The 27,504-nt window shown below is 41.7% G+C and overlaps 1 protein-coding gene across 1 annotated transcript in view; it reads right to left on the reverse strand.

Moving 5' to 3' along the window:
* IFT43 (intraflagellar transport 43) overlaps nt 1-27,504 on the reverse strand; it is a 110,886-nt gene that overhangs the window by 45,312 nt on the left and 38,070 nt on the right. The window contains exon 3 of the mRNA XM_061156561.1: nt 21,433-21,497. Within this exon, the coding sequence (XP_061012544.1) occupies nt 21,433-21,497 (65 nt within the window). The remainder of the gene's footprint in view (nt 1-21,432; nt 21,498-27,504) is intronic.

Raw genomic sequence — 27,504 nt, forward strand, 5'->3', positions numbered from 1 at the left:
TGTTAATTAAGGGACCCCTCTGTGGGCCTGTCAATCCCTTCCCGAACCTCAGAGACTCCATCTTTTATGATCCTACCCTTGGTTCCCAGCTCTTGTCACACGAGAATTTGTACCTCTGCAAAACTAGAAACTGCAAAGGACCAAAAGTCAAAGCCTTCACAGGACATGCCAAGAACCTACTCTAGAATCACTCCTGGCTTTCAATCATAAAGATAAAACTCAAGGGTAGTTTAACTCATCAAGAAAAGCTGCAGGCCTGAAGAGAAGCTGGGTGCAGGCTCTGGGCAGGGTGTGGATTGGAGCCTGTTACTTTGCAGTCTCAGGCATCCTTTCCAACAGGTCTCCCACAGGCGACTGGGAAACAGGACTGCTGGCGTGGGCTCTAGAAACACAACTCCTGGGCACCGTGTAGCCTCCGGCCTCAGCTGTCCCCTCCTGGGTGCACAAGCATAGGCAGCAGGCCCATCTCAAGTCACTGTGTGCACCCTCCCCACCTCCCTGGGCATCAGGCGCTCACCTCTGCTCCAGGGAGGGCCTGAGCAGGGCTGCCTGTCAGAAAGACTGCTCCACCTTTCAGAGTGGGGAGGGAAGTATCCAAATGCTACTCCACGTGGGGCTTACAGGAACAGACTGCTATCACCTTCAACTGGGAGGCACTTGACAGAATTGCAAGATTCCAATTATTTCATATTTAGTCATTTGCATAAGTAAACTGGGTTCTGTGACACTAGACGAGCCATCTAGGCCCCTAAACTGCAATGAATATAACACAGAACATCACTTTTATGGATCCAAATGGCAATGCATGAAAATGCCCCTCTCTCAGTCTTCAATGAAAAAAACATTGATGGGCTTCCTATTTGTTCTCCAGCCCATGGAATTTATATGTATCATATCTGAAGCCTTTGATATTTTCTAAAGAGTCATGTTACAGCTATTACATGAATAAACTCTGCCAGTCTACTTTTACAGCCCGGGAAAATATCATATCTATTGTCTGCTCATGATTACTTTTATCGAGATAGGAAATTTTGGAGTACTGTGTAGCCCTTAAAAATGAGGCACTTCTACTCTGTATTGAGATTCTGAAAGATCACCAAAAAAGACTGCTATATGATAAAAGAAAAATGCAGAATAGACACACTACCGTTTAATGGGGGGGGGGGGGGGGCGTAGTTATAGAACACATTAACTTATATTTTTTGTAAAAGCACAGAGTATCTTTGGCAGGAAACTCAATAAAGCTAGTGAACAGTGGTTGACACAGGAAGGGAAATCTGAGTATCTGGGGGCACAAAAAACAGAGAAAAAAACTTTCCTTTTATATCCCAGCCTCTTTTTTTTTTTTAAGCTTTAATGAGGCATAATTGACTGAGATTATATATATTTAAGGAGTACAATGTTGATCACAATCAATACATCCATCATCTCACGCAGTTACCATTTGTGTGCATGTGTAGTGGGAATATTTAAGATCTACTGTCTTAGCAAATTTCACGATCCCAGTCTCTTTAATCTTTCGAATTCCATACCATGATCTTTTAAATACAGGGAATCTAGAAAAATGGTACAGATGAACCTCCTTGCAGGGCGGGAATAGAGACACAGACGTACAGAGTGGCCTTGTGGACACAGGGCAGGGAGCAGGGAGCGTGGGACGAACTGGGAACGCAGCTCTGGCATATACACACCGTCACGTGTGGAACAGCCAGCAGGAAGCTACTGTGCAGACAGGGGGCTGCGCTCGGGGCTCAGTGACGACCCAGAGGGCTGGGGTGGGGGATGTGGGAGGGCAGCTCAAGAGGGAGGGGGTATATATATATATATATACATAGTTGATTCACTTTGCTGTACAACAGAAACTAACATAACATTGCAAAGCAATTATACTCTAATAATAAAATAAAAATAAGAGTTGAAAAAAATAAAATGTATTTAAAATAAAATGAAAAATTCACTCAGAGTTCTAATGTCGCAAAACATGGGGTGCAGTTATACAATGTCTAAAACGTAAGGATCTGCGTTGTCTCTGCATCCTACTCTTTCTCTCTCTCACAGTTCTCTTCAGGAAATGAGCCACCTTTCTCAACTTAGCTACATTTGAGTTTTAAGGTCAAATAGACCTTATTCCCAGAGAAGGCAATGGCAACCCACTCCAGTACTCTTGCCTGGAAAATCCCATGGATGGAAGAGCCTGGTGGGCTGTAGTCCATGGGGCCGCAAAGAGTCGGACACAACTGAGCGACTTCAGTTTCACTTTTCACTTTCATGCACTGGAGAAGGAAATGGCAACCCACTCCAGTGTTCTTGCCTGGAGAATCCCAGGGACGGTGGAGCCTGGTGGGCTGCTGTCTACGGGGTCACACAGAGTGAGATACGACCGAAGCAACTTAGCAGCTTAGCAGACCTTACTCCACAAAAAGGCAGAATATCATCATTATGAAAAGGGGTTCTGTCTACCAAAGCTGGACCTGGGGGCACGCGCTGGCCCAGGCACAGCACTCTGTCCACGTGTCTGCAGGAAGAACCAATGCTCACCTTCACCTCTGCCCACGGGGAGTGACCTGCCGGCATGCCTCACAGCCGTGCGCACTTTGGGGCTGAGTTGGAAAGGACAGTTCAGCGGAGTCCTGCCTTCATGCCCCCTACCTACCAGCCACCAACACAGTACAAGCGTTTGAAGACAAGAGAGTCCAAGGACAGAATGAGCTCAACAAATCACACACTCTTCCCCACTTCCTGAGGACACGTTTTTCACTGGTTGTTTCAATGGACGCAGTTTTGGTATCTATTTCATCTTCAGGTCCGACTGAACATAAATGATTTACAGCGATAAACAACGCAATGAAATTCTCAATGATCTAGACAAACAAAATCAGCAAGCCGAAAAAATCCCTGTGAATTCTCTAAGTTCATTAAAGTAAAAAACTTAACTAGATCATCCTTTATCATCTTTCCATCCAGGTTCTGAACATAGCTTGAGAGCAAGGCAAGAAATTCCTTTTTTGGGAGCCCACACAGATCGAACAAATGGAAGGTCTACATTAAAAAGGTATCTTGTTGCTTGGCCCTAAAGCCACCTTTTTTTAATCTGTCGCGTCTCAGAAGTCATGTGGAGGAAAAGAGCATGTGAAGCCAGAAGCAGTAAAGACAAAGACGAAGACAGAGGTTCAAGCAGGGGCTCGCATGGGCATCTCCGAAAGCCTCAGTAACAGGGACACAGCGCCCAAGCCCTGGGCACAGCTTTTGGAAACGGATGTACAATAACCTATTAAGACTTCCCTTCTCAACCATCTCATCACGTGCTATGGCCTTATCTGATTTCATCCAACACTGGACACTCATCTCTGATACCTGACCAACCTCACTGAGAGCTAGATAAATGTTCAGTCATGGTGCTCAGGACCCCTGCCATGTTATACCAATTCTGGGATCTCTGTGGCTCAGGGCAGCATGTGGAAAAGAAACTCTCCATACTGCTAAACAAAGTCTTATCTATTGATGAAAATTCTGAAGGTCAAGGGCTCAAGGATACCTGGTCCCTTTTTAATTACTGGAGCTCTGTAAGAAATGTCCAAAAGACTCAATGATCACGTATGTACTGAGAACCTGTATATGTCAAGTACTAAGTAATGCAAATGCAAAGGCAGCTGCCGCTCTCAAACAGTTCAGAAAAAATTTAAAAAAATAGAAAATGAGGAAAGAGCCATGTGCAGTAAAACATTAGCAATGGGAAAGATGTTTTGTTGTACTATTCTTGCAACTTTTCTATAGATTTGAAAATTTTCAAACTAAAAAGACTGAAGTAGGGGAAAAAGCAGGATGACAGGTATAATAAATTGTATTTCAGGCAACCAAACAGTTGGAGAGGAAGTATTTTATGGAAGAATTTCTGTCATGAGTGAAAATTAGAAAATTACCATATGACACCTGTTAATGAAATCACAGCTCAAGGCAACAGTCATCAGTGGGTGCTCTGACCAGTAGGTGGGAGTCTGGTGGGCAATGTAACATGGAGGTCACACCCCTGACTGCAAGGACCAATCACAGCTTCACTTACAGTGGGACCCAGGATACCTGTGCCTATGGACAAGATGCAGCAGGATGTACACAACATGACTTCCAGAGTGCTTCTGCCAGATGATGAGTCTGTGCCTAACCATCAGCTGACCTAGATCTAACTCCTCTAGATCTAGCCTCACTGGGAACATGGGGGCCAGAGGAGGAAGTCAGATACCACAACTAGGAATCAACAGGCCAAATCCAGAACGTGAGGCACCCTGTAGGACAAGTTTCTCAAAGGAAAAAAAAAAATCAATGGTGTGGGAGAAAAAAGAGGAGGGTGTGGGGTGGGGACGGCTGCAGAATGAAAGAGACTAAAGACATCTAACGACTACATACAGGTGAGGACCTTGATTTGCCCTTTTATACAATCAACTATAAAAAGACATCAAGACAATGGAAGTGCTCGTGAATATACTCTGGCTATCAGATGACATTAAGGAACCATTATTAATTTTGATAGGCATGATAATGGAATGATGGTTAATAAACAAAAACAGTCCCTATCAGTTAACAAAAATTATCTTCAACAGGAATGGAAGGAGGGAGGAGGGCAATGACATTTTAATATGTTGTCAAGCGCCTCTGCTCATCCTTGGCCTCATAAAGGATAAAGGATTTTTCATACCCACAGGTACACCTTCTTAAGATGAAGTAAGTATATACCCTTATATCTATCTAGCCCAGCACCTCCCCATCTCTTTAAAGACTTGGGGGCACTTAATAGTAGCTGAATAGAAAATTGGAGTTGGACAGATGAGACTGCTTGTGGCCGCAGGTGACAGCTTAGGGTCCTTGGCAGCTCTAAGCCGGGCCCCAAAGGCCCAAGGACAGAGCACCTATATCCTGCACACAGCACCCCAGTGGGCAGGCTCCAGCTAACCCACCTGCGGTGACATCTTTCTAAGAAACTGACTTCTATGGGGATGGACAGCCTGGAACAGAGCTGCTTTAAAGAGGACAAAACACACGTCTGCAACTGTGCTCACAGATCTAGGAGCCTGGCAGCTCTGAATTTTTTGCCTTTCACACTTTGGTAGCCTAATAAGAATTAACTACTCGCTGCTAACAAGAAGGTAAAGAGACTCCGGTATGGCAATGACACCGAGGGAGAGGACAGAAGCCCTTTAGTATTCTTGGAACATCTATGCCATTAAAAAAAAAAAAAAAAGCAAGAGGGAAAGAGAAGGAGGAGGGAAGGGGGCAACCTCAGGACCAGCACACAGGCTGTTCTACCGCCATCTTGATGTCCTTGATGCGTGCAGATGGTGTGGAAGTGGCTGGCACCAGAACGGCCCATGAGAAGGAATGAGCGGCCAATGGAGATTTATGTGAGGAGAGTGAGATGGACAAGGTAAAATTGTCAGGAGGAGTTGTTAGAAAGTAAAATATATTGTGACAATTCCACTCCTGCCGTTCATCAATAAACTGACAGATCATTTAGTGTCAATTAGGAGTGATAGATGGACAAGTCCCCATGATCCTGGGCCAAAATTAATGGCTGGGAGGGAGAGGGTGATTGAAAATGACGGCTGACATTGAGAGCAAAGTCCTGAAAGTCCCCGAGGGGCCATTACTTGCCTCATTCCCTTGCAGATCAATGCAGGGACAAACCCAAAAACAGACACTTTGAGACAAAACTTAATCAGACTACTTTTCCTTCCTCTCTTTCCCAAGTCTGGCTGACTCTCATTCTGCTCTATTCCCCACGGAGTACCCTAAGAGCCCCACCCCGCACAACTTCAGAGCCAAGGCCAGCCTGGCTCCAAGATGGATTCTTTGGTATAGCTACATCTGGGGTGCTGGGAGAGGGAGCAGGCAGTGATTCCAGGTCCCAGGCTATTCCTGAATACAGCCTTTTCCTAAGTGGCTGAGGGGTGAGTATTTGGGTTCCAGTAGCCAACAGCTCTGGCCAGGGAGGTGGGCGACACATGCCCTGGTCTCTAGCTTGAACAGGTTTATGCAAACAAAACAAAGGTATCCCAGAAATTCACACCCCTGTGGCTGTGGGCTGCAAGCCTCTCAGTAAGCAGCTTTCCTATTTCCCACTGGGGACAACGCAGACCTCTCTAAGCCTTACCTTCCTTCTCCCCCTGCTCTTGTACTGGGATACCTTAAAAACTAGAATCTACCAAATATGGTTGGTGTAATGCACAGGTAAGGTGCAGCTATGGACTGAATGTTTATGGCCCCCCAAATTCAAACGTTGAAACCCTAATCCCCAATTCAACGGTGTTTGTAGGTGGGGCCTTTGGGAACTAATTAGGGTTAGATGAGGTCATGAGGGTGGAGCCCCCATGATGGGATTAGTGCCCTCATAAAATGAGGAAGACACGGGAGATCTCTGTGCATGCATGCACCAAGGAACGCCATGCTAGCATCCAGATCTCAGAATTCCAGCCTCCAGCACTGTGAGAAATAAATGTTTGCTGTTTAAGCCACCCTGATTATAAGACTGTTGTAGAAGCCTGAACTGACTGAGACAGGTGCCTAGCACATCCCCAAAGAATTTAACGGCACACTATTTTTAGTGTGACTTCTCTGCTCTAACCAGACTGACAATATGGTAACGGCTCCCCACCCCCAACACTTACACCTACACTAATCCTTGAACCAAAACCTTTCCTCATGATCCTCTTTGCCCACCAGAATTCCCCCAGCTTGACCCCAAGCTCCTCTTCAAGGGGCTCCCTGACCACCGTGATCACTCTCCTCTGACGTCACATCATTGACATTGGGCCACTCCATTAGTTTCTCACTTATGATATGCTCCAGGCGATCCTGAATTTTTGTGCATGAAAATGCCTCATCTTCCCAACTGGAACCCAAGTTCTTGCGGGGCAGAAAGCCTGCTGACACTCTGGACTCCCTGGGGCGCCTGCAAATAGCAGGAGTTCATGTTTTCAGCTTCATGGGGCAGACCCTCAATGCAGCCCAACAACTGCCTCTCTTACAGCCAGCTGATCCCCCTTCCTCTTTCTGCTTCAAATCTGTTCTACTAGGCTCCAGATGCCAGCTCTCCTTTGCTTGAACAAGTTCAACACTCAAGTTTGCCCTCCCACTTTGAAAAAAAGAAGGAAAAAAAAAAAAAAAAGATGTCATTTCAAAATGAAATACCCCCCAATTCCCTACTTCTCTTAGCCTCTCTTGATAACTTACAGGCCTTTCCAAACCCCTTCTTGTCCTGAAGGAAAAAATGTCCCTGCCTCTTCCTGTCCAAGGTTAGTTAGTCTTTCTTGGAAGGTTTTATCCCATCCCTCAGGATGCTACTTCTTCACACCACCTCCCTTTCATCTGTAATCACTCTTTGCCAGGTATTACACACACAAGGCTCAACACAGACTCCTCCTTCCAAATACTGTCCCACCTGTGTCCGCTCCTTCTCAGAGTAGGAGCCTGTACCACTGTTCCCACCCCTTCACTTCCACCTTCCTCTTCCACACGTTTTAACTGACTCTGGCCCCAACACAAATCACTGTAATCACTTTCTCAAAGGCCCCTAGTAATCTCCAAACAGCCAAATCCAAGGCTCTGTCTTTGTCTTCTATTTGTACAGATGGCTCAAATTGCAACTGCTTTTCAACCTCTCTCCTAGACTCTACACCGAGGAAATGATCTGTAGTCTTTGCCACCAGCTCCCAAGTCAAGTCTCTCTTCCTGCCTTCCTCATCTGATGGCAACACTACCAAGCAGTCACCGAGATCAGGCACCTTGCAATGACCTTGAACTCTGCCTTCTGCCCTGTATCCAACCAATGGCACTTCTGTTAACTCTTTCTCCAAAATGTCTCCAAATCTCCTTCCTGTCCACGCTCACACCACTGCCTTAGTTCAGGCTCTTCATACAGAATATCACCTCCCCAATAGATCTGCCAGTTTCCAGAGTTCTAGTCCCACACTGACACAGTAAGTGACCCACCAGAACTACTGATCTCATCATTCATGTGTTCAATAAATAGTCACTGAGAGCTTATTATGGACTGGCACTGTTTGAGGGACCTGGGGGTATGTGATCAAGCGTATGTCTCCTCTCACAGAGCTAACAAGACAGTAGAGAGACAAAGACAATACATGTATGTGTGTTTACACATGTATGGGCTTCCCTGGTGGCTCAGATGGTAATGAATCTGCCTGCAATGCAGGAGATCTGGGTTCTATACCTAGGTTGGGAAGATACCCTGGAGAAAGGAATGTCTACCCACTCCATTTCTGCCTGGAGAATTCCATGGACAGAAGAACCTGGCAGGCTAACAGTCCATGGGGCAGCAAAGAGTCTCAGCAACACATGACTAAGTAATAACATACACACACACCATACACATGTGTATGGACATATGTCAGGTAGTGACTCTCCCAGCAGGAGGTGGGGAAGAGTGATGAAGGGTGCTATAGACAGTGAAGTCACGTGGAGCCTGGGAAGCCATGGTAAAGACTGTGCAGTTTACTTTTTGGGGGAGATGCCCCTGGAGGGTTCTGAGCTGTTAAAAGTGAAATGACCTCACCTATGCTGTAAAGAGGTCATTCTGGCTCCTGCAGTTGAGACTGAAGGAGGCAGAGGTAGGCACGGAGGAGGGCCTGGCTCGAGTCAGTGCCAGGAATGATGCTGGCAGTGCAGAAAACAGGTGTGCTTCAAGGGTAGAATGAACATGGTTTGCTGACGTACTGAACCTGAGTGGAGACCGAAGGGTCCAGCATGATCCCAAAGTTCAGAGTCTGAGTGAAAGGGAAGGTGGAGCCCATTTATGGAGACCTGAGGGGGCTTGGGGAGGTGCAGGCTAGGGGAGAGGGTGGAAGGGGCAGAAGGGGCAGAAATTAAGAGGACCAATTTGGATACGTTAGGATTGAGTTGCACATTCAAGTAGAAAGCTAGATGCTCAGTGGAAGGACTGGGCTAGAGGTACACAGTCTGCGCAAGCATCATCAGTGTGCAGGTGATGGGAGAACACCCAGGACTGAACAGGGATTATGCCAAGAGTGAGCGCTAACAGAGAAGAGGAGGCTGGTGGATAAGCCCTGGTCACACTGCCATTGAGCGGTCAGGACTGGGTCGTGGACCAAGGAAGCCAAACAAGGAAATCCCTTGAAAAGTAACATGGGAAATGGAAAAGCGCCTCCCTCCCAGGAGAAACTGATCTGATCTGGAAAAGTCTTTAATATATTCATTGAGGACATAACATGAGATTCCCTTTTTTTTCCCTCTAAGCAGCAGATATAGGATTTGTCTCATTTCCATATTTCAAAACAAATTCCAGATAATACAAACACAAGAATCCCTCAATAATTTAGTAGCTTCTCACTAGAACTTCTCACTCCTCTTCTTGTAATTGGTTAACATGAAAAAGGAGTGTTATGTTCAGCAAGGAACAGTGTGGTACTTAATGATATGTGAATAGAAAGACCACTGGAACAGAATCATGAGTCCAGAAGTAGACCCAGGCACATACACAGAAGCAGACTATGGAGAAGGTGGGAAAGGATGAATTTTCAAATAAATGATGCTGGGACAAAAGTCATTTAGAAAAAAGAAAAAACTGGATCCACACCCCATATATCCACACCTCAGGATTAATTTCACATAGACAAGAGATCTAATTTTTAAAATGTAGATTTACATATCAGTGTCCTCTTATGTCAGTCTCCCAATGCAATTAAAAAAAGGGGGGGACTTATCTACTTACAAGCTTTTGCACAGTAAAGGAAACCATAACTAAAATGAAAAGACAACCCACAAATGGAAGAAGATATTTGCAAACAATGTGACCGACATGGGCTTAATTTCCAAAACATACAAACAGCTCACATAACTCAACAATAAAAAAACAAACAACCCAATCAAAAGATGGGTAGAAGACCTAAATAGACATTTCTCCAAAGAAGACAAACAGATGGCCAGTAGGCACATGAAAAGATGCTGAACATCGCTAATTATTAGAGAAATGCAAATCAAAACTACAGGGAGGCCAGATGGTGAGAATGGCCATCATTAAAAAGTCTACAAATAACAAGTGCTGGAAAGGGTGTGGGGAATAGGGAACTGTCTGACACTGTTGGTGGGAATGCAGAAAGCAGTATGGAGGTTCCTCAAAAAATTAAAAACAGAATTACCATGTGATCCAGCAATCCTACTCCTGGGCATATACACAGACAAAAGTATAATTCAAAAAGATACATAGCAGCACCATTCACAATAGCCAAGACATGGAAACAACCTATGTTCATCAACAGAGAAATGGATAAAGAAGAGGTGGTACTTACGTACGATGGAACATTACTCAGCCATAAAAAGAATGAAATAATGCCATTTGTAGCAACATGGCTGTAACTGAAGATGATCATACGAAGTGAAGTTAGAAAAAGAAAGACAAATATCATATGGTGTCACTTACATGCAGAATCTAAAATATGACTCAAATGAACCTATCTATGAAATGGAAAGAGAATCAGGGACATAAAAACTAAATTGGTAGTTGCCAAGGGGGCAGGAGGTGGGAGGGGGGTGCAGTGGGAGTTTGGGATTATCAGACGGGTACACACAATGGATAAACAACAAGGTCCTACCGTACAGCACAGGGCACTATATTCAGTATCCGGGGATAAATTATATGGAAAAGAATATGAAAAAGAAGTGTGTATACATGTAAAACTGAGTCACTTTGCTGTAAGCAGTAATTAACACAACACTGCGAATCAACTATACTTCAATTAAAAATAAACAGATAAAATGTAGGTTTATAATGTGGTCATGTTCCAAGAAAACGTGATCTATAAAAACAGGCGGCTGTGCACTTATGGTCAACTGACCTTTGGCGAGGGATGCACGAATATACAATGGAGAAAAGCCAATTTCTTCAACAACTGGTGATGGGAAAACGTGACAGCTACGTGTGAAAGAATGAAATTACAACATTCTCTAATACCATATACAAAAATAAAGTCAAAATGGATTAAAGACAGGAATGTAAGACTGGCTACTATAAAACTCACTGAGGAAAACATAGGCAGAACGCTCTGACACAAATTGCAGCAATGCTTTTTTTTGGATCTCCTAAAGCAAAGGAAAGAAAAGCAAAAATAAACAAAATGGGACCTAATTAAACTTAAAAGTTCTTGCACAGAAAAGGAGACCATAAATAAAATGAAAAGACAACATACTGAATGGGAGGAAATATTTGCAAATGACAGGACCAATAAGCAGTTAATATACAACACATATAAACAGCTCATATAACTCAACATAAAAAAAAAACCCACCAAACAACTCAATTAAAAAATGGGTGGAAGAACTGAACAGATATTTTTTTCAAAGAGGAAATGCAGATGGCCAACAGGCACATCAAAAGATGCTAGATATCACTAACCATCAGGGAAATGCAAATCAAAACCATAATGAGATACCACCTCATACCTGTCAGAATGGCTATCATCAAAAAAAAAAAAGGGAACACAAACAACAAATGTTAGTAAGGATGTGGAGAAAAGGAAACCCTTATACACTGTTGGTGGGAATATAAATTGGTGCAGGCACTGTGGGAAATTTTGAAGGTTTCTTAAAAAAACTAAAAATGGAACTACCATATGACCCAGCAAAAACACTCCTGGGTATATAATCAAAAAACAAAAACACCAATTTGGAAAGATACATGCACCCCAGTATTCAAAGCAGCATTATTTACAATTGCCAAAATATGGAAGCAACCTAAACGTCCATCAACAAAGTGAATGGATTAAGAAGAAATGGTGTACACATATAGATGTACAGAATGGAATACTACTCAGTCACAAAAAGAACAAAATTTTGTCATTTGTAGCGACATAGATGGACTTGTAGGACATTATACTAAGTGAAATAAGTCAGGCAGAGAAAGACAAATACTGTATGATTCCACTTATACGTGGAATCTAAAAAAAATACAACAAACTAGTGAATATAACAAAAAAGAACCAGACTCACAGAGAACAAACTAGTGGTTACCAGTGGGGAATGGTGGTGAGGAAGGGCAACATAGGGTAGGGGAATGGGAGGTAAAAACTATTGGGTTTAAGACAGATTCAAGGATGTATTACACAACACAGTGGCATATAGTCAATATTCTATAATAACTATAATGGAAAGAAACCTTTAAAAATTGCATAAAAAGCAGATGGCTGGCCTATGGGCCACAGTTTCCTAAGTCTTAGTATATACAAACAAATAAGGATACATTAAAAATTTTATATATACACTTATTATTTTTACAAAAAGAAGTATAGGAAGGATAAACCAGAAACTATAATAAAGAAGTTACCCGTAGGAGATGGATAGAAATGAGGTAGAAGGAATAAGGATGGGAGTAGGATATCTCTGAGTATATTTTTGTATGCCATTTTGAGACAATAAAAAGTATACAGTATCATCTGTTCTTGCCAAGAACCTTTAATTTGAATCATGAAGAATCAATCAGCAAAGTCCAGAGTGTGAGACATTCTACAACTGACCTGGATTCCTCAAAAAAAAGTCAATTATATTGGGTGAAGGTGTGGTAGCAGGTAAGGGGAGCTGGAAATATTTTAGAGAGTAAAACATCCTATAAAGAGATAGAACTACCAACACAATATATGAACTCTGATTGGATCCTGGAACTACAGAAGACACTTTGGAGACAACTGGGGAAATTCAAACTATATTTTAAATATTATTAAATCATTATGAAATTTTTTTAGATGTGACAATTATATGGTGATTATTTGGAGAATGTCCTTAATAGGGATTCATGCAAGAGTATTCAGAGATTAAATATGATGACTGCATCTTGTTTTCAAATGCTTCAGGAGAGAAGAAAGCATATGTGTGGTGTGTGTGTGTCTATGTTTAGCGGTGGGGAGAGGAACAGAGGAGGAAGAGGAGAACACTGGAAAAAAATATTTTTGATAATGCTATTTCAAGGCAACAATTGCTGAAAGAAATTCAGAACAAAAGTAATACCTATTCTTTGAGAAAAGGAAATTCCTCTCCTGAGTTTATCTTTAGTTAAACTTTATTGTTGGCCAAGTGCAGTAAATATATATGTGTATTGGTTTACCATTCATCTAAGACTTAGTACAAGGGAACTGAAGACCAAAATGATTTGTAATCCAGCAGTAACCAACAGGCAATTCCAATCTGTTTAGAAAAGTAACTTAAAGAAGAACACTGAGGGGGAGGAGCCAAGATGGCAGAGGAGTAGGACGGGGAGACCGCTTTCTCTCCTACAAATGCATCAAAAGAATAACTGAACGCAGAGCAAACTTCGCAAAACAACTTCTGATCGCTAGCTGAGGTCATCAGGCGCCCAGAAAAGCAGCCCATTGTCTTCAAAAGAAGGTAGGACAAAATATAAAAGATAAAAAGTGAGACAAAAGAGCTAAGGACGGAGATCCATCCCGGGAAGGGAGTCTTAGGCGGCATTGCTTGGGGTAGGGTCCGGGCCTGAGTGCCCTGAGGACAATCGGAGGGAGCTTCTGTGAGTTGCCAACTTGAACTGTGGGAGACCAAAAGAGAGAGAGAAAATTAACCGGCCCGAACACACTGCCGGCCGTTCGCAGAACAAAGGGACCAAGAAAGTCCAAAGAAGAGCTCGCAGGCTGCGGACCGGCCCAGCCCCGCCGGAGGCAGGAGGCAGGGGGGAGGGGAAGTTCGCGGCGAGACACAGGGCGCAGGCACCCGACCGGCGCGGGCGGGGACTGGGGCTGGGGACGCGGACGCGGAGGGCAGAAGGCGCGCGCACCCGACTGGCGCCAGCGGAAACTGAGACCGGGTCCGCGGAAGGGAGCGGGCGCGCCACACCTGGGGAGAGTGCGCCAACCAAGCCCCTGGCTGCCTGGACCGCTCTGACGGGGAAGGCACAGAGAGCAGGCGCAGCTTTTCGTTCCGCGCTTTTGTGGAACACCCGAGGGCTGGAACCTCGCGCAGCGCGGGGCGCGCTCCATATAGAACAGCCGGGAGCCTGAGCAGCGCAGACGGAGAAAGCAGCGCCAGCCCCTCCCGGCAGCGCCGGCCCCTCCCTGCAGCGCCAGCCCCTCCCCGCAGCGCCAGCCCCTCCCTGCCCAGCGCCAGCCCCTCCCCGCAGCGCCAGCCCCTCCCTGCAGCGCCAGCCCCTCCCCACAGCGCCAGCCCCTCCCCGCAGAGCGACAGAACTAGCTACCTGAATAAGAGTCCACCTCCGCCCGCCTGTGTCAGGGCGGAAATGAGGCTCTGAAGAGACCGGCAAACAGAAGCCAAATAAACAAAGGGAACCGCTTCAGAAGGGACTGGTGAAACAGATTATAATCCCTCTAGAAAACACCGACTACACCGGAAGGGGCCTGTAGATATTGAGAAGCGTAAGCTGGAACTAGGAGCCATCTGAAACTGAGCCGAACCCACAATGACCGCAACAGCTCCAGAGAAACTCCTAGATATATTTTTACTTTTTTTTTCTTTTTTCTTTTATTTTCCTTTAAAATTCCCTACTACTCCCCCACTACTCCTTAACTTTCATTTTCATAGATTTTTACGATTTTTTTAATTAGGGGAAAAAAAATTTTTTTTTTCTTTTTTCTTCTTTTTTTTTCTTTCCTTTTTCTCTTCTATTTTCTGTTTTTCTTTTTCTCTTATTTCTTTTAACGTCCTAGAGTACTCCTCTACTACTCCTTAATTTTCATTTTCAATACACTATAACCTTACAAAAAAAAGAAGAGAAGCCCTATTTTTAAACCGAAGATTATTCTCTCCCAATCTTGACTCTCTGTTTTCTACCTCAGAACACCTCTATTTCCTCCTTTCCCCTTCTCTTCCCAATCCAATTCTGTGAATCTTTGTAGGTGACTGGGCTATGGAGAACACTCTGGGAACAGACAGCTGCGTAGATCTGTCTCTCTCCTCTTGAGTCCCCCTTTTTCTCCTCCTGCTCATCTCTATCTCCCTCCTCCCTCTCGTCTTCTTCATGTAACTCTGTGAACCTCTCTGGGTGTCCCTAATGGGGGAGAATCTTTTTGCCATTAACCTAGAAGGTTTATTATCAGTGCTGTATAGTTGGAGAAGTCCTGAGACTACAGGAAGAATAAAACTGAAATCCAGAGGCAGGAGACTTAAGCCCAAAACCTGAGAACACCAGAAAACTCCTGACTACATGGAACTTTAAGTAATAAGTGACCGTCCAAAAGCCTCCATACCTACACTGAAACCAACCACCACCCAAGAGCCAATAAGTTTTAGAGCAAGACATACCACACAAATTCTCCAGCAATGCAGGAACATAGCCCTGAACGTCAACATACAGGCTGCCCAAGGTCACACCTAACACATAGACCCATCTCAAAACTCATTACTGAGCACTGCATTGCTCTCCAAAGAGAAGAAATCAAGTTCCACGCACCAGAACACTGACGCAAGCTTCCCTAACCAGGAAATCTTGACAAGCCAATTGTCTAACCCCACCCACTGGGTAAATCCTCCACAATAAAAAGGAACCACAGACCTCCAGAATACAGAAAGCCCACTCCAGACACAGCAATCTAAACAAGATGAAAAGGCAAAGAAATACCCAACAGGTAAAGGAACATGAAAAATGCCCACCAAGTCAAACAAAAGAGGAGGAGACAGGGAATCTACCTGAAAAAGAATTTAGAATAATGATAATAAAAATGATCCAAAATCTTGAAAACAAAATGGAGTTACAGATAAATAGCCTGGAAACAAAGATTGAAAAGATACAAGAAATGTTTAATAAAGACCTAGAAGAAATAAAAAAGAGTCAACTAAAAATGAATAATGCAATGAATGAGATCAAAAACACTTTGGAGGGAACCAAGAGTAGAATAACGGAGGCAGAAGATAGGATAAGTGAGGTAGAAGATAAAATGGTGGAAATAAATGAAGCAGAGAGGAAAAAAGAAAAAAGGATCAAAAGAAATGAGGACAACCTCAGGGACCTCTGGGACAATGTGAAATGCCCCAACATTCGAATCATAGGAGTCCCAGAAGAAGAAGACAAAAAGAAAGGCCATGAGAAAATACTCGAGGAGATAATAGCTGAAAACTTCCCTAAAATGGGGAAGGAAATAGCCACCCAAGTCCAAGAAACCCAGAGAGTCCCAAACAGGATAAACCCAAGGCAAAACACCCCAAGACACATATTAATCAAATTAACAAAGATCAAACACAAAGAACAAATATTAAAAGCAGCAAGGGAGAAACAACAAATAACACACAAAGGGATTCCCATAAGGATAACAGCTGATCTATCAATAGAAACCCTCCAGGCCAGAAGGGAATGGCAGGACGTACTGAAAGTAATGAAAGAGAATAACCTACAACCTAGATTACTGTATCCAGCAAGGATCTCATTCAGATATGAAGGAGAATTCAAAAGCTTTACAGATAAGCAAAAGCTGAGAGAATTCAGCACCACCAAACCAGCTCTTCAACAAATGCTAAAGGATCTTCTCTAGACAGGAAATGCAGAAAGGTTGTATAAACGTGAACCCAAAACAACAAAGTAAATGGCAACGGGACCACACCTATCAATAATTACCCTAAATGTAAAGGGGTTGAATGCCCCAACCAAAAGACAAAGATTGGCTGAATGGATACAAAAACAAGACCCCTATATATGCTGTCTACAAGAGACCCACCTCAAAACAAGAGACACATACAGACTAAAAGTGAAGGGCTGGAAAAAAATATTTCATGGAAACGGAGACCAAAAGAAAGCAGGAGTCGCAATACTCATATCAGATAAAATAGACTTTCAAATAAAGGATGTGAAAAGAGACAAAGAAGGACACTACATAATGATCAAAGGATCAATCCAAGAAGAAGATATAACAATTATAAATATATATGCACCCAACATAGGAGCACCGCAATATGTACGGCAAACACTAACGAGTATGAAAGAGGAAATTAATAGTAACACAATAATAGTGGGAGACTTTAATACCCCACTCACAACTATGGATAGATCAACTAAACAGAAAATTAACAAGGAAACACAAACCTTAAATGACACAATGGACCAGCTAGACCTAATTGATATCTATAGGACATTTCACCCCAAAACAATCAACTTCACCTTTTTCTCAAGTGCACACGGAACCTTCTCCAGAATAGATCACATCCTGGGCCATAAATCTGGTCTTGGAAAATTCAAAAAAATTGAAATCATTCTAGTCATCTTTTCTGACCACAGTGCAGTAAGATTAGATCTCAATTAGAGGAAAAAAATTGTTAAAAATTCAAACATATGGAGGCTAAATAACATGCTTCTGAATAACCAACAAATCATAGAAGAAATCAAAAAAGAAATCAAAATATGTATAGAAATGAATGAAAATGAAAACACAACAACCCAAAACCTATGGGACACTGTAAAAGCAGTGCTAAGGAGAAGGTTTATAGCATTACAGGCTTACATCAAGAAACAAGAAAAAAACCAAATAAATAACCTAACTCTACACCTAAAGCAATTAGAGAAGGAAGAAATGAAGAACCCCAGGGTTAGCAGAAGGAAAGAAATCTTAAAAATCAGGGCAGAAATAAATGCAAAAGAAACTAAAGAGACCATAGCAAAAATCAACAAAGCTAAAAGCTGGTTTTTTGAAAAAATAAACAAAATTGACAAACCATTAGCAAGGCTCATTAAGAAACAAAGAGAGAAGAACCAAATTAACAAAATTAGAAATGAAAATGGAGAGATCACAACAGACAACACTGAAATACAAAGGATCATAAGAGACTACTACCAGCAGCTCTATGCCAATAAAATGGACAACTTGGATGAAATGGACAAATTCTTAGAAAAGTATAACTTTCCAAAACTGAACCAGGAAGAAATAGAAGATCTTAACAGACCCATCACAAGCAAGGAAATCGAAACTGTCATCAAAAATCTTCCAGCAAACAAAAGCCCAGGACCAGATGGCTTCACAGCCGAATTCTACCAAAAATTTAGAGAAGAGCTAACACCTATCTTACTCAAACTCTTCCAGAAAATTAAAGATGAAGGTAAGCTTCCAAACTCATTCTATGAGGCCATCATCACCCTAATTCCAAAACCAGACAAAGTTGCCACAAAAAAAGAAAACTACAGGCCAATATCACTGATGAACATAGATGCAAAAATCCTTAACAAAATTCTAGCAAACAGAATCCAACAACATATTAAAAAAATCATACACCATGACCAAGTGGGCTTTATCCCAGGAATGCAAGGATTCTTTAATATCCGCAAATCAATCAATGTAATACACCACATTAACAAATTGAAAGATAAAAACCATATGATTATCTCAATAGATGCAGAGAAAGCCTTTGACAAAATTCAACACTCATTTATGATTAAAACTCTCCAAAAAGCAGGAATAGAAGGAACATACCTCAACATAATGAAAGCTATATATGACAAACCCACAGCAAGCATCACCCTCAATGGTGAAAAATTGAAAGCATTTCCCCTGAAATCAGGAACAAAACAAGGGTGCCCACTCTCACCACTACTATTCAACATAGTGTTGGAAGTTTTGGCCACAGCAATCAGAGCAGAAAAAGAAGTAAAAGGAATCCAGATAGGAAAAGAAGAAGTGAAACTCTCACTGTTTGCAGATGACATGATCCTCTACATAGAAAACCCTAAAGACTCTACCAGAAAATTACCAGAGCTATTCAATGAATATAGTAAAGTTGCAGGATATAAAATTAACACACAGAAATCCCTTGCATTCCTATATACTAACAATGAAAAAACAGAGATATTAAGGAAACAATACCATTCACCATTGCAACAAAAAGAATAAAATACTTAGGAGTATATCTACCTAAAGAAACAAAAGACCTATACACAGAAAACTATAAAACACTGATGAAAGAAATCAAAGAGGACACAAACAGATGGAGAAACATACCGTGTTCATGGATTGGAAGAATCAATATTGTCAAAATGGCTATTCTACCCAAAGCAATCTATAGATTCAATGCAATCCCTATCAAGCTACCAACGGTATTTTTCACAGAACTAGAACAAATAATTTCACAATTTGTATGGAAATACAAAAAACCTCGAATAGCCAAAGTAATCTTGAGAAAGAAGAATGGAACTGGAGGAATCAACCTGCCTGACTTCAGACTCTACTACAAAGCCACAGTCATCAAGAGAGTATGGTACTGGCACAAAGACAGAAATATAGATCAGTGGAACAGAATAGAAAGCCCAGAGATAAATCCACGAACCTATGGACACCTTATCTTTGACAAAGGAGGCAAGGATATACAATGGAAAAAAGACAACCTCTTTAACAAGTGGTGCTGGGAAAACTGGTCAACCACCTGTAAAAGAATGAAACTAGAACACTTTCTAACACCATACACAAAAATAAACTCAAAATGGATTAAAGATCTAAATGTAAGACCAGAAACTATAAAACTCCTAGAGGAGAACATAGGCAAAACACTCTCCGACATAAATCACAGCAAGATCCTCTATGACCCACCTCCAAGAATATTGGAAATAAAAGCAAAACTAAACAAATGGGACCTAATGAAACTTAAAAGCTTTTGCACTACAAAGGAAACTATAAGTAAGGTGAAAAGACAGCCCTCAGATTGGGAGAAAATAATAGCAAATGAAGCAACAGACAAAGGATTAATCTCAAAAATATACAAGCAACTCCTGCAGCTCAATTCCAGAAAAATAAATGACCCAATCAAAAAATGGGCCAAAGAACTAAACAGACATTTCTCCAAAGAAGACATACAGATGGCTAACAAACACATGAAAAGATGCTCAACATCACTCATTATTAGAGAAATGTAAATCAAAACCACAATGAGGTACCATTACACGCCAGTCAGGATGGCTGCTATCCAAAAGTCTACAAGCAATAAATGCTGGAGAGGGTGTGGAGAAAAGGGAACCCTCTTACACTGTTGGTGGGAATGCAAACTAGTACAGCCGCTATGGAAAACAGTGTGGAGATTTCTTAAAAAACTGGAAATAAAACTGCCATATGACCCAGCAATCCCACTTCTGGGCATACACACTGAGGAAACCAGATCTGAAAGAGACACATGCACCCCAATGTTCATCGCAGCACTGTTTATAGTAGCCAGGACATGGAAGCAACCTAGATGCCCATCAGCAGATGAATGGATAAGGAAGCTGTGGTACATATACACCATGGAATATTACTCAGCTGTTAAAAAGAATTCATTTGAATCAGTCCTAATGAGATGGATGAAACTGGAGCCCATTATACAGAGTGAAGTAAGCTAGAAAGATAAAGAACATTACAGCATACTGACACATATATATGGAATTTAGAAAGATGGTAACGATAACCCTATATGCAAAACAGAAAAAGAGACACAGAAATACAGAACAGACCTTTGAACTCTGTGGGAGAAGGTGAGGGTGGGATGTTTTGAAAGAACAGCATGTATATTATCTACGGTGAAACAGATCACCAGCCCAGGTGGGATGCATGAGACAAGTGCTCCAGCCTGGTGCACTGGGAAGACCCAGAGGAATCGGGTGGAGAGGGAGGTGGGAGGGGGGATAGGGATGGGGAATACGTGTAAATCTATGGCTGATTCATATCAATGTATGACAAAACCCACTGAAATGTGAAGTAATTAGCCTCCAACTAAAAAAAAAAAAAAGAACACCAAATGTTAAAATATGGATGAACTTTTAAAACATTATGCCAAGTGAAAGAAGTCACTCATAAAGGACCACATAATACAGTAAATCCCCAACATACGAACCTTCAGGTTGTAGACTTTCAGAGATGCAAACATGCGTGCCAGTCCCTGTATGCCAGCTGCTGAACTGTATTACTGTACTTTTCAAGGTACTATATTGTAAGATTAAAAATGTTTTAGTTTTTGTGTTTGTTTTTTATGTACGCATTATTTGTGTGAAAAGTGTTACAGCACAGTACTATACAGCTGACTGTGTTAGGGGCGTACCTAGGCTAACTCTGTTGGACTTCTGAACAAGCTCTCAGGACAGAACTCGCCGGTATGCAGTAGACTTACGGTATACGATTCCATTTACACGAAATGTCCAGAAATGGCAAATCAGAGAGTCAGAAAACAGGTTGGTCGTTGTTTAGGGCAGGGGAGCTTGGGGGGATAAGGGCAGTGATTGATAATGGGTATGGGGTAAGAAGGGGTGGTAATAAATACGGCCTAAAAGTGATTGTGGTGATGATAATACAACTCTGAATATGCTAAGAATGACTCAACTGTACATTTCCAATGGGTGAATTGTCAGGTATATGAATTACATCTCAACAGAGCTATTATTAAAAAAACAGAAGAATACAGGACTGCAATGTCCCCCATTCCACCCCACAACCCTGAGCTGCTGGCACTCACTTGGAAACTTTCATGAAGTCGTCTGTCCAGCCTCCTTGCTGGCGGGGTGGCTTGGGAGGGGGAACCTGCAAGGGACAGAAGCCAATGAAACAGTCACTTAGCATCAGCGTTCCAGCAAACTAGGGCTGAAGTTAAGGTCACCTAAACCAACCTTCAACCTCCCAAAAGCTTCTGAGTAAAAATACAACACTATGAAACCTGGGTGCTTTCATACCTTTCATACCAGGAGGGCAGACTGGCATTGTCAACTGAAAGCCCCAGAAATGCTCACACTTTCTGAGCCAACAATTCTAACCCCAGGAATTTATCCCAAGGAAATAATCAGAGAGAAATGTAATGTCATTTTTTAATATAGCAAACAACTAGAAACAATCAAGAGGGTTAGTCACTCAGTCGTGTCTGGCTCTTTCCGACCCCATGCCTACCAGGTACCTCTGTCCGTGGGATTCTCCAGGCAAGAATACTGGAGTAGGTTGCTATTTCCTTCTCCAAGAGATCTTCCCGACCCAGGGATCTTCCTGACCAAAGAATCTGCATTGTAGGCAGATTCTTTACCATCTGAGCCACCAGGTAAGCCCTCAGAAACAATCAAAATGGACTTCCATAAGGAATTAAGTAAATCATGAAATACACATGTGAAAATACTAAACAATAATGAGAAACTGTTAAAAAAGAACACTTAATGATATGAGTTAATGATATAAATGTTATATAATGTTATATATGTTAACTTTTTGAAACATATTGCAAAACAGTAGGTATATGTTTCTGACTTTGTGAAAGAAAATCACATATATAATATCATACATGATTGAGAGGGAATCCAGTGATAGAATTAAGGCAGTTTTTCTTTTTTCTTCTCTATGTGTACATTTTCTAATTTTTTTTTTTTTTTACTTATACCACTTATACCACTTTTATAAACAGAAAAGTAATAAAAGTATAAGAGGCAGGCTTGCTTCAAAGATACAAACTCAATCGGTGGGTTAAAAATCTACTTAAGTTATATGGGCAAGAAGCATTCACTTGCAATAGATACATCCATAAACCCAAGTCCAGGAACTCTTGTCTAACTATTTCAACTAAAAATACAAAGGTGGGAATTGACCAGTCTACTGAAATACTCACATTGGACAAAAGAGCAAACGTTTTTCCTATTTTGAATTACCCAGGACTCATCTAGGACTGCTGAGTTATCAACTCTCTTTTTCCAAGAACGTCACATAATCATAACTATTGTTCTCAGTCTGAGGAGATTCTTAGATAAGTGAACTAAGTAGAGGTTGGCAAACTGTTTCTAAAAGGGCGAGGTGGGAAATATTTTTGACTTTGTGGGTTGCAAAGGCTCTTTTGTATCTACTCATTGCTGATAATGCAGGGCAATAAACAGCCACAGACAAGAATTAAACGCCTGGTGTAATGTGTGCCAATAAAACTTTATAAAAACAAGCGTGCGTGTGTGCTCAGTCACTCAGTTGGGTCCGACCCTTTGAGACCCCATGGACTATATAGCCTGCCAGGCTCCTCTGTCCATGGGACTTTCCCAGCAAAACACTAGAGTGGGCTGCCATTTCCTTCTCCAGAAACAAGCAGTGGGCCAAATTCTGCAGGAAGTATGTGGCCTGTAGTCTCTGGGGCTAAAATCACTGCAATATCCTCTCAATATGTTGCTTAAAACCTAACTTGCTCCTTTAAAAAAAATTAATTATTTTTAATTTGAGGCTAATTACTTTACAATATTATGGTGGTTTTTGCCATACACTGACATGAATCAGTCACGGGTGTACATGTGTCTCCCCCATCCTGAACCCCCCTCCCACCTTCCTCTCCACCCCACCCCTCTGGGTTATCCCAGAGCACCAGCTTTGAGTGTCCTGCTTCATTCATTGAACTTACACTGGTCATCTATTTTACCTATGGTAAAATACATGTTTCAATGCTATTATCTCATATTGTACAACCCTTACCTTCTCCCACATAGTCCAAAACTCTGTTCTTTACATCTGAGTCTCTTTTACTGTCTTGCAGTTAGGGTCATTGTTACTGTCTTTCTAAATTCCATATACATGCATTAATATACTGTATTGGTGTTTCTCTTTCTGACTTGCTTCACTCTACATAATAGGCTCCAGTTTTGTCCACCTCATTAGAACTGACTCAAATGCATTCTTTTCTATTGCTGAGTAATATTTCATTGTGTATCTGTACCACAGCTTTCTTATCTATTCATCTCCCAATGGACATCTAGGTTGCTTCCATGTTCTAGCTATTGTAAACAGTGCTGCAATGAACATTGGGGTACATGTGTCTCTTTAATTTCTGGTTTCCTTGGTGTGTATGCCCAGCAGTGGGTTTGCTAGGTCATATGGCAGTTCTGTTTCCAGTTTCTTAAGGAATCTCTACACTCTTCTCCATAGTGGCTGTACTAGTTTGCACTCCCACCAACAGTGTAAGAGGGTTCCCTTTTCTCCACACCCTCTCCAGCATTTATTGTTTGTAGACTTTTTGATGGCAGCCACTCTAACTGGCATGAGATGGTACCTCACTGTGGTTTTGATTTGCATTTCTCTGATAAAGAGTGATGTTGAGCATCTTTTCATGTGTTTTTTAGCTGTCTGTATGTCTTCTTTGGAGAAATGTCTGTTTAGTTCTTTGGCCCACTTTTTGATTGGGTCATTTATCTTTCTGGTATTGAGCTGCATGAGCTGCCTGTATATTTTTGGAGATTAATTCTTTGTCAATTGTTTCATTTGCTATTATTTTCTCCCACTCTGATAGCTGCCTTTTCACCTTGCTTAAGAGTTTCTTTCATTATGCAAAACTTTTTAAGTTTAATTAGGTCTCATTTGTTTATTTTTGTTTTTATTTCCATTACTCTGGGAGGTGGGTCATAAAGGATCTTGCTGTGATTTATGTCAGAGAGTGTTCTGCCTATATTTTCCTCTAAGAGTTTTATAGTTTCTAGTCTTACATTTAGATCTTTAATCTAGTTTGAGTTTCTTTTTGTGTATGGCATTAGAAAATGTTCTAGTTTCATTCTTTTACAGGTGGTTGGCCGGTTTTCCCAGCACCACTTGTTGAAGAGATTGTCTTTTCTTCATTGTGTATTTTTGCCTCCTTTGTCAAAGATAAGGTGCCCATAGGTGTGTGGATTTATCTCTGGGCTTTCTATTTTGTTCCATTGATCTGTATTTCTGTCTTTGTGCCAGTACCATACTGTCTTGATGACTGTAGCTTTGTAGTAGAGTCTGAAGTCAGGCAGGTTGATTCCTCCAGTTCCATTCTTTTTTCTCAAGATTGTTTTGGCTATTTGAGGTTTTTTCTGTTTCCATACAAATTGTGAAATTATTTGTTCCAGTTCTGTGAAAAATACCATTGGTAGCTTGATAGGGATTGCACTGAATCTATGGATTGCTTTGGGTAGTATACTCATTTTCACTATATTGATTCTTCCAATCCATGAACATGGTGTATTTCTCCACCTAATTGTGTCATTTTTTATTTCTTTCATCAGTGTTTTAGAGTTTTCTGTATATAGGTCTTTTGTTTCTTTAGGTAAATTTATTTCTAAGTAATTTATTCTTTTCACTGAAGGAGACTATAGCAATAATCAACAGAACTAAAAGCTGGTTCTTTGAGAAGATAAATAGACAAACCATTAGCCTGACTCATCTAGAAAAAAAGGGAGATGAATCAAATCAATAAAATTAGAAACGAAAATGAAGAAATCACAACAGACATCACAGAAATACAAAGATCGTAAGAGACTACTATCAGCAACTATATGCCAGAAAAATGGACAACTTGGAAGAAATGGATGAATTCTTAGAAAAGGATAACCTTCTGAAACTGAACCAGGAAGAAACAGAAAATCTTAACAGACCCATTACAAGCACAGAAACTAAAGCTGTAATCAACAGACAAACAAAGGCCCAGGACTAGATGGCTTCACGGGAGAATTCTACCAAAAATTTAGAGAAGAGCTAACACCTACCCTACTCAAACTCTTTCCAGAAAATTGCAGGCAAAGGTAAACTCCCAAACTCATTCTATGAGGCCACCACCACCCATATCAAAATCAGACAAAGACACCACAAAAAAAAGAAAACTACAGGCCAATATCACTGATGAACAGAGATGTAAAAATCCTCAACAAAATTCTAGCAAACAGAATCCAACAACATATTAAAAAGATCATATATCATGACCAAGTGGGCTTTATCCCAGGGATGCAAGGATTCTCCAATATTCACATATCAATCAATGTAGAACACCATATTAACTGAAAGATAAAAACCATATGATTATCTCAATAGATGCAGAGAAAGCCTTTGACAAAATTCAGCACCCATTTATGATAAAAACTCTCCAGAAAGCAGGGACAATAGGAACATACCTCAACATAATAAAAGTGATATATGACAAACCCACAGCAAACATTATCCTCAATGGCAAAAAATTGAAAGAGTTCCTTTAAAATCAGGAACAAGACAAGGGTGCCCATTCTCACGACTACCATTCAACATAGTTTTGGAAGTCCTAGCCACAGCAATCAGAGAAGAAAAAGAAATAAAAGGAATACAGATTGAAAAAGAAGAAGTAAAACTCTGTTTGCAGATGACATGATCCTCTACAAAGAAAACCACAAAGATACCACCAGAAAATTACTAGGGCTAATCAATGAATATAGTAAAGTTGCAGGATACAAAATTCATACATAGAAATCCCTTGCATTCCTATACACTAACAATGAGAAAACAGAAAGAGAAATTAAGGACTCAATCCCATTCACCATTGCAACTAACTTGCAGCTTTTTAAGAAAACATTCCTTCAATGTGCCAAAATACATTTCACTTCTGGATGTTTTTATTTTACACAAGATGCACTCCCTTTCCTGCTTCTGCAGTAGCCTGCCAAGGATGAGCTCCATCTGGAGACTGGGCCTTTCTGTGGGGAAAGGAAGAACCTGCTGGAAAGGCCTGATGGAGGAGAAGCCAAGACTTGGAAAGCCTGCATCCAAAAGACTTAGCTCCCGAGAAACCTAGGCAGTACTTTAGAGAAAACAAACTTGGGTAATGGTGCTTTGTACGCTCAGAAATGAGTAAAATGTAGGAGTAGAAAATGAACTGTTGCTTAGGTTCTCAGCAGGGAACCCACAGAAGATGAAGGAAGAGATCCCACCATCGATTCCCAGTCCACATATCCTTTTTTGGTGTCTCTGCCACCCACACTCACCTGTCCCCAGACAGGATGGAGAAGATTTTCATCCCAAGACCCCGCTTTCCTTAGACACAGCTGATTGAACTAGGGGTGCACTAGTCAGACCCAGTCAGAACCAGTTGAGTTCTTGGTCCCAGGAATCTGGAACTGAAGCTCAGAGGTTAGGCTGCTCGGACAGTACTGAGTGTTGGAACTGTAAGGACCAGCTGGAAATCAGAATAAAACCAAATGGACACAAGCCAAAGTTGTGTATATGCAGAGATCAGGAACATTGTCTTGGTCAGCTCTTACTGTGCTTGCAAAGGTTAAAGAGATTGGAACTGAACCATATCAGGCACCTCCAAGAGGTTTTAAACCAATCTGACTCACAGCTTTCTTTCCTATGCTTTTGCAGATAACATCCCAGTTTCCTTTACCCAAGGGTAGGACCATCTTGTGACAAGGAGCATTAATGAATTTGGAGGTCACCAACTAGGAACCACAAGTTTGGTCTGGCCATACAGTGGCTTTTGTCTGTTTCTAAATTTAAATTACCATTTTAAAAACGGCAAGATTTCTGCACAAAACAGCAGTTTCCGGCTTCTCTCAGAAAACTGGAAGCTCTAGAGGTCTGGGGCGGAGCAGCAGCCGCCCTCTGGTGACTGGACATGTGCCTTCCAGTTTACCACAGTCCCCACGCACCCTGCCTGTCTCCTTCCTGCCCCATCAAGTGCCAGTGGACATCTATGACAATGGCGATCGTGCTGCTGTTTCTCTTCCAGTACAGAATTCCCTCTGGTTCCTATGACAACAGGAAGTGGGAAAATGAAAGCTGTGTCCGCTGTTTTGACAAAAACGGGAACGAGAATATA

The sequence above is a fragment of the Dama dama genome, chromosome 12 (genome assembly GCF_033118175.1).
Source record: "Dama dama isolate Ldn47 chromosome 12, ASM3311817v1, whole genome shotgun sequence".
Classification (NCBI taxonomy): Eukaryota; Metazoa; Chordata; class Mammalia; order Artiodactyla; family Cervidae; genus Dama; species Dama dama.